At 42.6% G+C, this 16,880-nt stretch overlaps 1 protein-coding gene across 3 annotated transcripts in view; it reads right to left on the reverse strand.

Annotated features, from left to right (window-relative positions):
- Window positions 1–16,880, reverse strand: part of ATXN10 (ataxin 10) — a 76,148-nt gene that overhangs the window by 19,534 nt on the left and 39,734 nt on the right. For 2 of the 3 annotated variants that reach the window (XM_077309773.1, XM_077309774.1), the window contains exons 8-9: window positions 14,511–14,619; window positions 12,615–12,784 (exon numbers count right to left, since the gene is read on the reverse strand). In XM_077309773.1, the coding sequence (XP_077165888.1) occupies window positions 12,615–12,784; window positions 14,511–14,619 (279 nt within the window). Of the gene's footprint in view, window positions 1–7,424; window positions 8,006–12,614; window positions 12,785–14,510; window positions 14,620–16,880 lie in introns of those variants that run through there. The other variant, XM_077309775.1, reaches the window with a different exon arrangement.

Below are 16,880 nucleotides of genomic sequence, written 5' to 3' on the forward strand. Positions count from 1 at the left end.
AGATGTCCTTGCAGGTGGACCACCCAGCCTCTTGGCCCCGGCATGAGGATGCTCAAGGGACTCCTTCCAGAGAGTGAGATGCTTGGGGAGGGAGAGGTGTGGCACACCATCCAAAGGCATCCCCGACCCCTCTTTGTGCCAGCAAGTCATTCCCAGCAAAATAGGCAAAGGTGAGAGAATACGATGATTGCTTACAAGCCAAGCAAAGAATGCCAATTCGGTAAGCATTTATATATACAGTATTTGCTGGCGTATAAGACTACATTTCCCCCCTGAAAAACATGCCTCCAAGTGGGGGGGGGGTCGTCCTATACGCCGGGTGCACTTCAGTACTGTAATGTAATGTAACAAACTCTATATTTTGAGTGGAAATGTTGGGGGGTCGTCTTATACGCCCAGTCGTCTTATACGCCGGCAAATACGGTATTTATTGCTAATTATTAATACTGTCTTACTTGAGCAAAGTAAAAGAATTATAATGAGAAACATACAGATTGTAAGTTGCTTTGAGACTCCTTTGGCTAGTGAAAAGCTGGGTATAAAAACCCTTTGTCTTCTTCTAACTCAGCCTTTCTCAACTTTTGAGAAACCCTTGAAACATTCTTCAGGCTTCGAGAAACCCCAGAAGTGGTGTAACTGTGCAGAATGTGGTTGGGAAGAAGAGATGTCGACACACCTACCCAGGGCCCCTCCCCTTTCTACCCCCTCCAGGCCCATCATTGGCCATTGGGGGGGGCAGGTTAATATGACCTTATATGGTCATATCTCCAAATAAACATTTAAGAAATTAAAAAAAATTAACTCCTACCCATTGAGGAAACCCTTCCAGGGCCATCATTGAACCCTCTTTGAGAACCCTTATGTGATTCTTTACATTTGCCCCTTTCTTCTCTGGCATGAGACTCTCCCTCCCCTCTTTCAACTACATTAACCATGGTTCAGAATTATGGCTTCACTAAAGCTACAGAGGGTCTCTGTTAACCAAACCAGCAAGCCAAGCCCTGGCTAAGATCAAGAGCATGGAGGCTGATGGAACATATGGACCTGTGGCCAACTCCCAAGCTCTGAGCTGTTTTTGAGGCAGGGTGCCACTGTGTTCTTGCCCTGCAGCCTCAGTTCAGTTTGTCACAAGCGTCTTCAGAAGCACAACTAAACAACAGTTTCATTATTATAGCCGATTTCTTTACTTTCAGAATAGAGCTCACAATCCTGATGCCCCAGCGTAGGTCATCTACTGTGCTGTATTTCAGAAAACAATCCCACTAAACATTTTCAAAAATATGTTCCAAGTCTACCTTTCATTAGATGTATTTGTGGGAGAGCTGAAGACAGAGTGTTCATTTTAAGCACAAGGATTTTCCATGTCAGGTGATGTCAGTCATCGCGTCGCCAAAGTTTTTGTAAACTTTCAAATGCACAAAAGCTCCCAAAGGCTAAACAATCCCATTGCATGCACAATAAAAAAAAAGCCTCCATTTTCAGCAACCTTACATCATATCTCAATATAACAGTAAAGATCACCCTCTTACAAGAAAATAAAGTCTGGAATATATTTGTTTAAAATATCTGGAGATGTCCGGGCATGCCAACACAGAATGTAAAGCTCTCTCTTTGACACTGTAATTACTGAGATATTCAGACAGTTTTCATTCCAGAAGGTATACATCAAGTTAATTTCTGATGGGAAGTTCGGCATCAATAGAAAATGAACACTGCAAGGCTCGAGTGCATTTCACATGTCTGAAGATGGGACACATGATTTGCAGTCCTGATAATATCAGCATTAACTAGAGAAATAAAGCCACTTTCCATAAATCGTGAGGACTCTCAGCAAGTGTCTCAAGCCTCTCCAGGCTCATCTTTGCAAAAAGACTGCTATAAAAAGGAGTTTCCCCTGGATGCTGGGGATAGAGAGAGCACGAATCTCTCACAAACGGCCCTGCACATCAGCTGTGAGCCACGGAAGAAGCTCAGCGGCTGATCAGATTATAAAAGAGGGCGTGCTGCTGTAGTTAAGTTTCCTGTGTCAAGACAAACCTCCAAACAAAAGTACACTCAAAGCAAGGTGCATATTTTGTGTCCAATCCCAAGAAAGCCAGGTTATTTATCCTCTGTCATTCATAGATCCCAGAACCTATGATAGAGGCTCTCCAGCTTATAATAGACGTAACTGTGGCTTGTGGCAAACAAGTCTATTATGGGAAGCCACCACATCCTGAAAATCTGCTGAAAGACTTGTGGACAGAAGGCTCCTTTTGTCAGGATGTATGCTGGAATGGTAACAGACTCTGATGGGACACTCACTTCCCTGATGAGATGGAGGGATGTCAGGAAGAGAGATCAGACCCTGTGGTGGCCACACCAGGATCTCCCATATCCTGGCCACCTTTTCCTTGTCCAACTATGATATTTGCACCCCGTTGATTGCTAAGGATCAAGTAACTCTCCTGATGGTATAATAGATTGGTTTGGATTTCTTGCAGCAGACATAAACAGAATTCTGGCCTTTTCTGCAACCATTAGGAGATGGTTGAAGACCATGTCCGTAGTTAGTTTTTTTCTTGACTGAAAGGTCCCAGACTCTGTAGCCTTGTGTCATAGGAAAGCTGCTTCAACCCCTTAATCATTTTGCTTGCTGTCTCCCGAACTTTCTCCAGCTGTGCAATTTCCTTTCTGAGGTACAGAGCGGCACACATTATTCCACAGGAAGCTGGATCATAGCTATATACAGGAGCATTACGTTACTGGCCATTCTGTTTTCAGTCCTCTTCCTAATGATCCCTAAGCTGGACTTTGCCTTTTTAACTGGTGCTGATGCCGAGTCAACATTTTCATTGAGTTTTCCACCACAACCTCAAGACCTCTTTCGGTCTCAGCCTCAGGCAGTTCAGATGCCACTGGCATATATTATAAATTAGGATTCTTTCTTTTCTTCCAGTGTGCATCACCTAATACCAACAGCACTTTTCTTCATCTGCCACACTGCTGCCAGCTCACACAGTTTATATTTTTGATATGGAAATACATCTTCTGGCATGTTCAGGGGCTGGAGCGAAACGGAAATGAATACGGAGCGAAACGGAAATGAATGAGCTACTTGTTTATTCCTGCTTCCTGCTACCTGACATTGATCTGTCCTCTTATGTTAACTGTACTCAGAAGGCAATGGTGACGTCCTTGTCAAAACCATTTTGAAAGTCAGAGTATATAATGTCTACCAAATTACTCTTGTCCACTTCTTTGTTAACCTACAAAATGAACTCCAAAAAGTTGGTGAGGCAGGCCTTCACTTTACAGAAGTCATGATGAATTTTCCCTTGTCAAGTGCTATCCTTGATGAGTTTAATAATTCTCTTTTCATTAACAGTTGATATTAATTTCTCCCTGGACCCCTTTTTAAAATTGGGGAGATATCTGTTACTTTCCAATCATTGACGCCAGAGACTGATTATAACAACAAGAGGAGGAGGAAGAGGAGATAAATTGGTTTTTATACCCCATTTTTCACTACTTGAAGGAATCTCAAAGCAGCTTATAATCACCTTCCTTTCCGTACAACAGACACTCTGTGAGGTACGTGAGGCTTAGAGAGCTCTGAAGAGAACAACTCTAACAAGACTGTGACTAGCCCAAGGTCACCCAGGTGTCTGCATGTGAAAGAAGAGTTGGGAATCAAACCCGGTTCTCCAGATCAGAGGTCACTGCTCTTAACCACCACACCAAGCTAGTATGTCATTATGACCTGCATACTTGTTTCCAATCTGCCAAGCAGTCCTAGAAATTCATCTTGTGTAACCTCAATTTGACTCAGTTCTTCAGAATCCCTTCCCAAAACCAACAGTTACAGTGATGAGTACATACCCCGTATTTTCCACAGCGGAAACAGATACAAATGGGAATCAGAAATATTCAGATGAGCAAAGCTATGCGTCTGTAAGAATTAAATATAAATTGCAGATGACATCTCTTATGCTTGTGACCTCTGTCAAAGGCATAACACCATCCCATGCCAAAGTTGCAATTCCCAATTTTTGCTTGCAGACTAGAAGCAGAGATTGGAGCACCACAACCACCCAAGTGGTGGCAATTTCCCAGAATGACACACCCTTCACCCTATTGCAATTAAGAGTGGGCTTTATTACAGTTTCCACAAGTGAACCACAGAAAGCAGTGTCATTGCTGAAAATATATCATTTGACAGCTGAACAGTAGCTTCTTGTATAGAAAAATGAACAAGAACAGATTGCAGTTTTGGTAATTCCCCCATCACTTGGTGTTCTTCAGAGAACCAAAAAAGAAAAGATGTTCTATACACAGCATGACAGGTACATCTCGTAACAAGGTGTGGCAGTGGCACACTGAAATAATAAGAATCACGGTATGCCTGCTTTTCGGCTTCTCGTAAGGTTAAGAGGTGATGTCCTGCCACGGTGATCAATGTGAAAAACAATGAAAATTAGTTCCCTTGTCCAGCAGCTCACATGACAACTGCAAAATTATGCTGTTACAGAAACAGGCGCACCATGTCAGCACCTCTCAAAGTAATCCATTGGCTTATTTATTAACTGATATGCTCAAGATAGATCACCAATGCATGTGTTCAAAGACCGGGGTGTTACTGATGCTCTTGACAGCCCATTTTAGGAAACTGCAAAAAAACAAGTGGCCCAACCAGTGAAATTGGAAGGAGTCAGGTTCTGCCCCTGTATGGGAGCAGAACTGGGAACATTTTGAATTCTTACATGTGGCAAAAAGATCTATATCTGGGGTGCCCCACAGATTGAAGACTGGTTTCAGATAACAGTCTCTTATTGGCCCTTCATGTGACTGAGCTGTGCCCCTGCTCAGAGTGCCTGCTACCATGTTTATTTGTCCTGCAATGTGAATCATGGACATGCACACTTTGTGTCGTATTGTCCAACACCAGATGTCTACTACTTCTCGACTCCTGCAAACTGATGTGAAACTTAGATTCTACTATTGACCAAGTTCCTTTTGCAGTGTATGTAAGGCAATTGGCTCCCCACCCAGATAGGGAACTGTCAGTAAAGACCTGGATGCTATGTGTATGTACTCCTGAATACTCTCCTACAGACAGGTGGACTAATTCAAACCACCAATGAAGTGCATGCAGGATGGGTCTTGGCACACTCGAGTGAAGCCACTGTGGGGTGATATTTTCTAAGAAACCAGTTCTGAAAAGGTCTCATAAAAAGTCTGGTGTAAGGTATTACAGCTGTAGTGGAAGCCATATAACCCAAAATCATCTGAATCCAGGGAGCTAAATTAGACCTCTTATGAAGGAAACTCATAAGGAAACAGGTCCCACATCAGGAATATTAAGAACCTCTATAAGGGGGTCCTCTGACTTAGACTCGGTGCAAGAATAGCCCAGCTTTAAAGCATTAGCCATTCTTATGATCTGCTCTTAGTTGAGAGGAACCATCATGGTCATTGGGACCAATCAGATGAACCACTGGAGTCACAACATCAATGCTTCAGCACCAACAGCACCTCAAAGTCCTCATTGTTGAAGTCCCCTGAAACTGATGGTCAGTGCCTCGATGTCAATGGGGACCTTGGAGCTGGTATGACATCTGGTGATGTTGAGCAGCATTAATCTTTGAAGGAGGACTCATGCATTGGTATCAGTCGGCCTTGGTGAGGGGGGAACATTCTTGGGAGCTGATTTCAAGTTTTTAAAGCTCGCTAGCTCCTCTCCATGGCAGGCCTGAAAAAGCACAGACCTATGTGGGACTGCACAAGAGCCACAAAGATGAACAACAGTCACCAAAAGCAACCAGTGGGGAAGAGCAGCACAACAGCCAAGCAGTCATCCCCATTCTGTTCCATCTCAAGCAGTCAGACAGGATGCAAGGGTCCACCACAGAGAGGTTCAGAAAACTGAAGCTGTTCACCCTTCCACCAAATTACCATGGCTAGCCACGACAATCACCAGGGACCTTGCCCTAAACTCTAACCACTACAAGTCTAGGGGGGGGGGGGAATCAACACTAACTGCTGTTATGGGGAAGTGGCATAACTTTACTGTCCTGGCTTTATAGTTATATGATCTTATGTACTATGGGGTTTGTGCAGTTGTGATGATTCTGGCTTGTTGGACAGAAAAATCTACCTTCATGCATGCAGCTGGAATGCATTTAATATTTTTAAACTCTATTATTCTTTTTAGCATAAGCAGTGACTATGGTGATTTGAGCTATTTCTAGCTTTAAAAGGTTACTCATGTGTTGCCTCAGATAGGCCGGGCCTTAGATTGTTAAGACCAGCATCAGCTCTGACCTGCCCCATATATTATGTTTATGGGAAACACAGAAAATACAATTAACAATCAAGTGTGCCTGTTACAACCTACACAAACGGTGGTAAACCAGTTCTTCTGGAGCAGCAACAACAGGGCAGAGAGAATGAAGCCTTATGCTGATGTTGCCTCCTGGATCAATTATTCAGACGTTTAGTGCCTCTGAATGTGGAGGTTAGCCAGTCATCATGGCATTGGCTAACATCTACTGAAAGATTTCTCCTCCATGAATGTATCTAATCCCCTTTTAAAGTTCTTTATTCCTTAGGCCAGGTTTCTTGATGGCCCTGGAAGGGTTTCCTGAACGGAATTATTTTATATATCTTTAAATGTGTTTTATCATGTGATATGACCATATATGGACATGTTGACCTACCCACTCCCTCTGAAAATGGCTGATGGGCCTGGATGGGGTGGGAAGGGGAGGGGCACCAGGTAGGTGTGTCCATAGCTCTGCTTCCCAACCATGTTCTGCGTGATTGTGTCACTTCTGGGGTTTCTCAAAGTCTGAATAATGTTTCTTGGGTTTCTCAATGGTCAAAACGTTGAGAAAGGCTGCTTTAGGTCATCATGCCATTCTCTGGCAGAGAATTTCACATTTTAATCATTTTAAATCACATCTAAAATAGTGAAGAAGCTCACACAGAGAAAGGGGGTCTAGATTAGTGGGATGCTTTGATCACAACCCCAGTCCTTATGTCCTTCACCCATATGTGGCGCACTGGCCGCCTTCAGAGATGTCCTCGTAACAGGGTTCAATTGCACCGATCTTACTTTAGAAACATACAGTCATCGGCCAGGTTTGTGCAGTTTAACATGACTAATATTTGTATAAACCTGTAACCTGCTGCTGTGATTTATAGGTCTATGAAAGCTATATATTTACCACAAAGAGTATACAATAACTATGGTATGCCTATGTTGTAGCACTGAGCATTACAGCATAGCAACGGCAGATGCCTTGGGCTCATCTGAACAAGACAATACATGAAGCGATGCATTAGGCCATCACAGGCTACTGTCTTAAGTCAAACTTATAGCTACCAAAATTCTTTGTGGTGTGTTTGCTTTCTTAGATACTGGCAGCCTAGCAACAATGAAAGAAACCTGTAGGGGAATGCACGATAATCATCTTCACATAAGAAAAAGGACTCTGCAAAATACGCACAAATTTATTTGCCATTGTTTGTACTAAAGTTTGGTCAGCCACTCCGTTTAAAATATGTCACTTTTGAAAACATTACAGGTTTGCTTCCTTTATGGCTTATACACAAAGAGACAAGACAAGGTAAAAACAAAAAAACAACCCTAAAATCTATTTTGCAAGCTGTACAGATTCAGATACACATATAGATTCACTAGGGTTTCAGTGGAGAGGGGAATTCTTTTTCTGAAAGTCACCTTTTCAAAGGTTGCCAGAAATTCCTCATCATTTTCTGTTTTAAATGATGGATTTCCCTTTCATTTTTTTTTGAAGAGAAATCCGTGCCCCCTTTTGTAACTTAGCCTTTGGCAGTTGTTTTATGTTCCAGACTACAGTGCAGTGCTCTGGCAGGAGGTCTGAGAAGACATTACCTGCCTCTGAGCATCTACAAAGTAAAATTTTGACATTTTGCAGACTATTCCTCTGTGCAAACTTTGCTTTGATCAACAAACAATGTAATAGAAGCTCATTCCAAATTTCTAAAAAGAGGGAAAGAAACGGATTGTTGGCTTATTGGCAGAATTTCTCTTAAGAACACTAAGATTCACTTTCTCAGCATTTAATGACTCACAGTAAAGCAGGAGACCTGACCTCACTGAAAAGTAAGTTTGGGGTAAGGGGGGGGATAAGAACCTGGCATCTGTGATCCATTCTAGGTCTGTGCCTCCTGCATTTGACTCATGTAAAATCAATTAATTTCTCATCCAGTTTCTTAAGGATCCTCTGCCCATGCAAACAGCTACCTGTGGATTATGATTAGCAATTTAAAATGCAAAACAATGAGAAGGATATGCCAAGGTTAAAAAAACAAACGCGCTCAACTCATATCTGTTTATTCCCTGTCCGGAACATAGCTGTATATTTAGAAATTAAATAGAATTAGCGTTGCTTTTTAAAATGTCACTATCAAAACATAAGTTCTAGGGAATTTTCTTTGTTAATGGAAGCAGAAAAGCTTTCTGATCTGGACCTGTTTTTTCACTACTAAGAACAGCTAAAGGTAAAAACAAAAGAATTGCACATCCCGAGCATAATTTAGCAAGCATCGGAGCCATTCGTTTCAGCTGGCTCTTCATCAGACAACACAGCAAAATAAAACAGCCAAAGCTTGTGGGGTGCTACAAATCATGTGTACCAACTAGTCTTCCCGAATGTGTGAAGAGGAACAGTCCCAGTTGTACCAGATGGTTACGCAGGGGCCATGCTTGCATCTGAAAGGGAACAGAGATAGAACGGGCATCCCTATTGGCCACAAGCATGGAAAAGCTGGGGGAAAGGTGGCTTCAGGTGAGAATATGCTTGTTCATGAAACTGTTTACAGGATGTTTTCTACTCTTCATTCTGTCACTCAGTGATTATTAGTATTTCACAACCATCTCCAAAAGCGATTTGTAAGCTGGTGCTGAAATCAATTTCTCCAGGCAAACACACACCTTGTTGGCACATTTAAGATCATATAATAACACAGATAACCATAGTGACTAACAGCTTCAAGTCCTTAGGGCCTTAATATTTGGTGCTTAATCAGCACCTTCTTTAGAAATCATACATCCAGAAATAAAAATGCCAAAAGGATAGAAAATCTGGCCTTTCCGGAAAAACTGGCCATCACAATCTCCTGTGTCCTTCAGACCAAGAAGGGAGATATTGAAAACTTTCTCTCCTTCTGCCAAGTTTCCTAGCCAATTGAGCATTCACCCTCTTTGAGCATAAGGAAAGCGGATGAAAGTTTCAAATTTTATTAAACACATCAATCCTTTATTCTCATCATAAAAATGAATGCATCTTTGATGTAAGTACTGCTTTCCTGACGTAGGGCTGCCAACCTTCAAGCAAAGGTTGGATACACACTTTTCTTGGATGCTTTAGGATGCTTAGGGCTGATTCTGCGTTGAGCAGGGGGTTGGACTAGATGGCCTGTATGGCCCCTTCCAACTCTATGAATCTATGATTCTATGAAAGAAGGATTTGGTCGGCTAAAAATGCCGCAGTAGCCCAATTCTGATCAGGCCCACAGTGTGGCAGAAGCAGGCAATCTTGTCTCCCGCCACACACATTTTGAAGTGCCAAAACAGCTATGGGCAAGTGTTTTGGCATTTGAAAAGAGCACCAGGGGGAAAAAGAGCACCAGGTCCCAGCACATATCCCCTCCTGAGGCATTTTTAAATTGCCAAATTCTCCTTTAAAATGGCATTTGGCAGGCATGGGTCGGACCTGTGGCAACCATAATGTCTGGTTTGGCCCAAAATTTGATTCCAATTTAAGACCCATGAAATGGCAACACAAGCGCAGGTGGGAAATCCTCCATGAGCTCTAACAAAGGAAAAGTTAGATTTCTCCTGTGGAATATTATTAAGCAGGTTGCCAAATTTTGCGTCCATGTGCTTAGCACACGGGAGAGACAACTCAAGCTCAATTAAAAATGTTTTAGAGGAATTTTATCATGCAATTTTTAATGTACCTATTAATCATGCAATTTTAAATATTTTTAAATGTTGTATCGGTTCCCAGTGTTTTTTGCTATCTGTTTTATCTGGCTGTGTTGTTGTTAGTTGCAAAGTTGTGTCCAACCCATCACAACCTCATGGACAATGATCCTCCAGGCCTTCCTGTCCTCTACCATTGCCCTCTATCTGGCTGTAGTGCTGTATTAAATAAATTTGATTTGTTTGCAGGTAGGAAAGAGAATGAAATTATTCTTGGAAATGGAATCTGTTAACAACTGAAACACAAAATAATGGGTATGAAAAGAAATTACGTTATGATGCTAGAAAAAAGAAACTCACTAAACCTAGGTGAAAAAAAATCCCCGTTCAGGAAATATATCATTTATCTCATGGGCGTTTCAGAATCCAGAAAACTGGAATTTTCAAACAACCTCAAAGTGAATTTATCACTCAGTAAAGTTAAGCTAGGCTTCAATTACTTAAATCCCCAAAATCAGTTTCAAAAACGTCAGCCTGATTGTATCAAAGCTCTTGCAGATAGCAAAATTATATATCACCAGGACAGTGTGTAGTTCGTTAACCCCAGAAGTGCATAAAATAAAGACAGTGGTATTAAGCGCAGAATGAGCTCTTTCTTGAACATTTCTGATTTTCTTTTTACTATTATTAGAGAGCCAGTTTTGTGTAGTGGTTAGGAGTGCGGACTTCTAATCTGGCATGCCGGGTTCGATTCTGCGCTTCCCCACATGCAACCAGCTGGGTGACCTTGGGCTCGCCATGGCGCTAATAAAACTGTTCTGACTGAGCAGTGATATCAGGGCTCTCTCAGCCTCACCCACCTCACAGGGTGTCTGTTGTGGGGAGAGGAAAGGGAAGGCGAATGTAAGCCACTTTGAGCCTCCTTCGGGTAGAGAAAAGCAGCATATTAGAACCAACTTCTTCTTCTATTATTATTATTATATTTTTAGTTTCAAGCAAGGTACTAGCCTTTATAACTCAGAAGTTACATGAGCGATGCCTGGCACAATGTGTGTGTGCGGGGAGGGGCTGAGGAAGACATGTCAGGCTCTGGGGATGGGAAACCGCTGCTCCGCCTTGGCCCTTGCTCCGCCTTGTAACTAGCGGAAGCTGCATGCTCGCCTAAGTGACATTATTTTTGCAGGTTACACAATTCCACTGTTCTTGGTCCAGAACTGTGTTACATCAGCACAGATATCTAGGGCCTCAGACACACACACACACCCGGCAACATACACCCCCCCCCCCAAACAGGAAGTTAGATACATAAGCCACCTACAGGACTGTAGCCACAAAACAGGTCAGGTTTTTCCATCTAACCTATCTTGGCACATGCTCTCTGGAACAAGAAGCTATAATTTAACATCTCCCTTTTTCTTGATCTCTTCCTCTCACTATGGCCCATGACCCGCATGCTCACATTCCCCATTGCTTTGACACTGTACCTGATGCCTTCCATGGAGCCTTCCCTTAGTCTCTCCCTCTCTTGACTCCCATTGCCACCCCACCCACCCACTTGTCCAGCTCCCCCTCTCAGATTCCTCCTTGCACTACCTTTCATCCTGTTTCCCTCGGTCATTAGTCCTTCCTTCTCTCCGTTCTGCAGAGACATCCTTCCAACTCTCGCCATGAATGAGGCATAATTGGACATCTTAATATAACTGTTTGTTGTTGTTAGGTGCGAAGTCGTGTCCGACCCATCGCGACCCCATGGACAATGATCCCCCAGGCCTTCCTGTCCTCTACCATTCCCCGGAGTCCATTTAAGTTTGCACCTACTGCTTCAGTGACTCCATTCAGCCACCTCATTCTCTGTCATCCCCTTCTTCTTTTGCCCTCAATTGCTCCCAGCATTAGGCTCTTCTCCAAGGAGTCCTTCCTTCTCATGAGGTGGCCAAAGTATCTAAGTTTCATCTTCAGGATCTGGCCTTCTAAGGAGCAGTCAGGGCTGATCTCCTCTAGGACTGACCGGTTTGTTCGCCTTGCAGTCCAAGGGAATCGCAAGAGTCTTCTCCAGCACCAGAGTTCAAAAGCCTCAATTCTTTACTATAACTGTTTAGGACTTGCCAAATAAACACACTATTATATTATGACTTAACAATGTTTTGTATGCCAGCTGCCTTTTAAATTTTTCTGCCTTGCCTTCAATTTATCCACCCGTAGTTGTCAAAAGTCAACCTTTCACAACAGTGGTGTCATTCTTTCATGGAGAGGAGACCACACCAATCGGCAGTTCGTGTATACAAAGGATCAGGTCCCAAGAGGTCCAGAGTCAGGAGTGCATATGCAACTGGGTGCACACATGTGTTACCCCATGGTCCCAGGGCAACAACTGCAACATTTTTAGTGCACATTTGACACTGCGCTTAACGCTGGAATTTATGGATGTGATTTTAAATACGGCATCTATGAACTACAACTGCCTTGATTATCGTTATTACTGTGAAGAGAACACATACACACCTTTTAAAAAGACAAGCATCCTGAATGCACCAGAAAACACAACTAGTTCAGTGAAGCTTAGCAGGAAAAGAGATCATCACCACTAAAGCAAGTCCAACATAATTTCTTTATACGCTTTTGTTTTATGTGCGTCCAGTTCACTTATGCTAATTCCACCTACCTTGTCTTGATTAGCTTTATTGCTGTAACACAGATTTGCTATCAAACGAATCAGATGCGATTTGAAACCCACAGCCGGGTGAGAGATCTGCTCCTGCCCTGTTGTGGCATGAATTGGGGTGAAAACATTGGTGGCCTGCTTCCCCGAAAGATGGGCAAGTTGCAATGTTCCTGGGCAACAGAGAAAAAAACAAGCCTCAAGTCTAGCCTTCGGGCCGCCTGTGGGAAGAACACATTAATTTCCGTTTGCAGATGCTAGTTCCACGTGGTTAAGGAAGTGCAGGGGTGTTACAGCAATGGGAAGGGCACTCCTGCAATCTGGAAAAGTCTGCTCCAGGAAGTCTTCCTAATTCAAGAAAGAAAATAGGACGGGGTCCTTTGGAGAATGCAAAGCCCTCTCGGGGCCAGAGGTAGCTGGGAGGTGGCTTTGAATCTGAAACAAATATTTGCCACTTCAAACAAACAACAATACAAGTTCAAAAATTCAAATGATGCAAAAGCTAAGTTGTAGTGTCACAAACCGGACTCCTCTGGAACCGAAGGCCCTGATCCAGGGACCAAAGGTCCCGTTTTTCTGCATCTTGCCAAGGACATTCCTCACAGGCTGCACAGGTGTACTGCAGCCACATATGCTGCATACACAAACTGATATCCCAAAACCTGGTGGAGTTCCAAAGTTCCCTTCAAAGGGCCTCAGCTAAAGGTGAAGGGCGATGACTGGATCACAGATGCATCTCTGGCCTCCTCCACAGTAATGTTAGTAGGACTGATGTTTAAAGGGAGATCCTCTGAATTATCCTTGGTGTATTCGTTGGGGGCATTTGTCTATTTTATGTTAGTGGCAGAGATCAAAACACAGGATAAAAATATAAACAAGCATATGCTGATGACAAATCCTGCATGTTTATTGCTGTTTCAGCCTTCCGCTTTTGAAAAGCTCAGGCAAATAAACAATTTACTGCATTCGCTGACACTGCAGTTCACAATCCAATCCAAAACATGCTTAAAGAATTTATCTCAGTACAAAGAAATTCTCTTTGAAAAGACTTCATGGGGCCTCTGAATATTTTGCACACTGTTTTGAGGACCAATGGATTTCACCTGCTGAACAGTTGCAGAATGAAAGCACAAACAACTTCATGTGTAAAGACTGTTTAAATGTCTATTTGACCATGTGAACACCGGAGAGAGGAGCATACCTTGGTGTATAGATTTTTGCACTGTAATTCTTACCAAGGCCCTTAAATTTAAGGTATGGCAGGGCCCTTTTGGCAGCCAGCTTTATAACCTGTGAGTTGTTGCTCTCTGTGCACTTTCCAGTTAGCACAAAAATGACAATATCAGCTACTGATCCCAGAGTTGAGGAGAAAAATATTCTATTAGTAGAAGGATCTAATCATTGAGCATTCAGATCTTCTAATCTCTGAGAGACTGATTTTCATATAACCCCTTCTTCTTGCACACTGACGGCTTGGAAAACTGCGAAAGAGCTGAATGGCCTTGGTTAAATTTTTGTCTGAGATTTGTATGAAGGAACAAAATCCTACAGGCCTGTAAAGACCCAGCAGGCTTGCTTTGTTTGTTTGTTTGTTTGTTTGTTTGTTTGTTTGTTTGTTTGTTTTGGGGGAAGAACTATATATTATTTTATTGTTACTTGAATCAAATTTCTTAAATGGTATGCACATATCTTAAAAATACAATGAATATAAATTAAAATTTACTGGGAATGAACAGCGGAGCCATCACAAACCAACTTGTATTTAAACTTGCCTTTCTTGCTGAAACCAAAGATGGATTGTACAGCATAAAACAGTAACATTTACGGTCTCCCAGCAAAGAAGAAAGCAATTCTGGCATTAAAATATCAAATATTTGATAGTGTGGATCTCCTACTTACTGACAGCAGCCTCAAGCAAATCAGGGCAAGCCTGCAGACGCTCCAGTTGTCCATCATCGGATGTCATTTCACAAAGAGTGTCTAGAAGCCGAAGTATAACCAGGGCTTCCTACAGAAAACAAATTATTATCAGTTCTGTAAATCACCCTGAGCCACAAGGGAGGGCGCTATATAAATGCAACTATATAAATTTTGTTGTTGTTATGTGCGAAGTCGTGTCCGACCCATCGCGACCCCATGGACAATGATCCTCCAGGCCTTCCTGTCCTCTACCATTCCCCGGAGTCCATTTAGGTTTGCACCTACTGCTTCAGTGACTCCATCCAGCCACCTCATTCTCTGTCGTCCCCTTCTTCTTTTGCCCTCGATCGCTCCCAGCATTAGGCTATTCTCCAGGGAGTCCTTCCTTCTCATGAGGTGGCCAAAGTATTTGAGTTTCATCTTCAGGATCTGGCCTTCTAAAGAGCAATCAGGGTTGATCTCCTCTAGGACTGACCGGTTTGTTCGCCTTGCAGTCCAAGGGACTCGCAAGAGTCTTCTCCAGCACCAGAGTTCAAAAAATATATAAATAAATATGTGAAATTAAAAACACAAACAGCAAGGGATCAACTCCCCTTTTCCCAGTTCAGAAAAAACTAAATACCCACACAAACACGCATGGAATTTTATTTCTTTCAGAGAAACATTTAGATCTTAGGCTCCAAATTATATAGCCGGAAATGTCATGGTATTGAACATCTATATCCCATCTGCCCTCTTAAGCCATGGACCCGTTCTTACTGGAGGGCTCCCTCCTTCCCGGGTACCTCTGAAGGCTGCAATGGAAGGCACTCAGGGACCATGGAATCCCTGAAATTCTTGAGTCATCATAATGGATGACTGAGGCTATGGGAGCTGTAGTTGACCAGGGCTGCTTATGCTTCTGATTTAAAGCAGTCACAGTGTCAGCCAAGCAGCTAGGGTCAGTGGTGGTGGGGACACTTATGGGTTTGCTGATACAAGCCCCCTACATACCATAAGACGACTGGGCGTATAAGACGACCCCCCAACATTTCCATTCAAAATATAGAGTTTGTTACATTACATTACAGTACTATGGGCAGCTATGTCTATCCCAACTGAAGTGCACCTGGCGTATAGGAAGACCCCCCCCCCCACTTGGAGGCATGTTTTTCAGGGGGGGAAAGTAGTCTTATACGCCAGCAAATACTGTACTTCCCTACTCTGAGGTAAATTTTCCCCTCCAAAATAAAAACATTGTTTTCTCACAGACTGAGCTGCCTTTTTACTGTGGTTTCTTAGTTATGAAGTGAAGCTCACTGTCCCACTCAGTGACTGGCAAATCTTTTGGGATTTCCGCAGCCCTGGAACTTTTTCAGAATTTGTAAGAGCCCTTTTTTCTTTAACCTTTGTCAGAATGGCACTAAAACTGGGGGGGGTTGCAAAGAAGAATAAGGAGGTTTGCATGAGAAATTCAGGTTTTTTTTCCAATATATATTGGATATTATTCAGTTAGAAGTTCTTAGTTAGGCTTTTATTTCATATTTTAAGGGTATTTTTTTGTTGTTTTGGTTTTTTTACTGAGAGGCTCCAATACTGTGTTTGTCCAAAAATATATCTATTTTCATTCTTTTTTGCCCTTGGTCTTTTTGTGTTCCCCTGAATTCCACTGGCTTCTGGAAGAGGAGCACTCTTGACTAGGACCACCATTTTCTCTCTTCCTAAAAGGACCAGTAACTAATTGACTACTGAAAAGTCTGGAGCAATTTTTCACACAAGAGTCTAAGAAAATCCTTACACCTGATCTCCTCTTTTTAACCAGGCAGGGAACCACCTTCTCTCTGAAGAATTTGCCTTAAAATTTAGCCTGAACGGGCAGTATAACCTCACTGCCCGAGTTCCCATTGCCAAATATCTGCCCCAGTTGTCCAAATACTGTGTGGATTAGCTGTCCCTAAAAACTGAGTTCTCAAACTAAAGTTTCTCCCCAGAGTGGATGGTCAGCTAAGGATTGAGCAGGGGACTAGAAGGCCTGTATGGCTCCTTCCAACTCTATGATATCTGTCAGACTGTTCTCTGAGCCAGCTTCTGAATAAGAATCAGACTTAGACTGAAATATTTTCAGCATACAGCTAGAATATCAACTTCCTCTCAGCTGTTGCTGAGCACTCAGAGTAGTCTGTTGCTTTGGCTCTTTCTGCCTAGTAAAGATTTTTAACCTATCACTCACTTTTATTTCTTCACTTGGAAACTGCCTTTCAAAGGGCTGTCCTTCATACCCCCTTTCAAATTTTTTTGCCATCACTAAGTAGAAAGGATTTTTCATCCCTCAAACACCAAATACTATGGAAAACTCCAGATTTCAAATTT

This window comes from Paroedura picta, chromosome 14 (assembly GCF_049243985.1).
Source record: "Paroedura picta isolate Pp20150507F chromosome 14, Ppicta_v3.0, whole genome shotgun sequence".
Taxonomy (NCBI): domain Eukaryota; kingdom Metazoa; phylum Chordata; class Lepidosauria; order Squamata; family Gekkonidae; genus Paroedura; species Paroedura picta.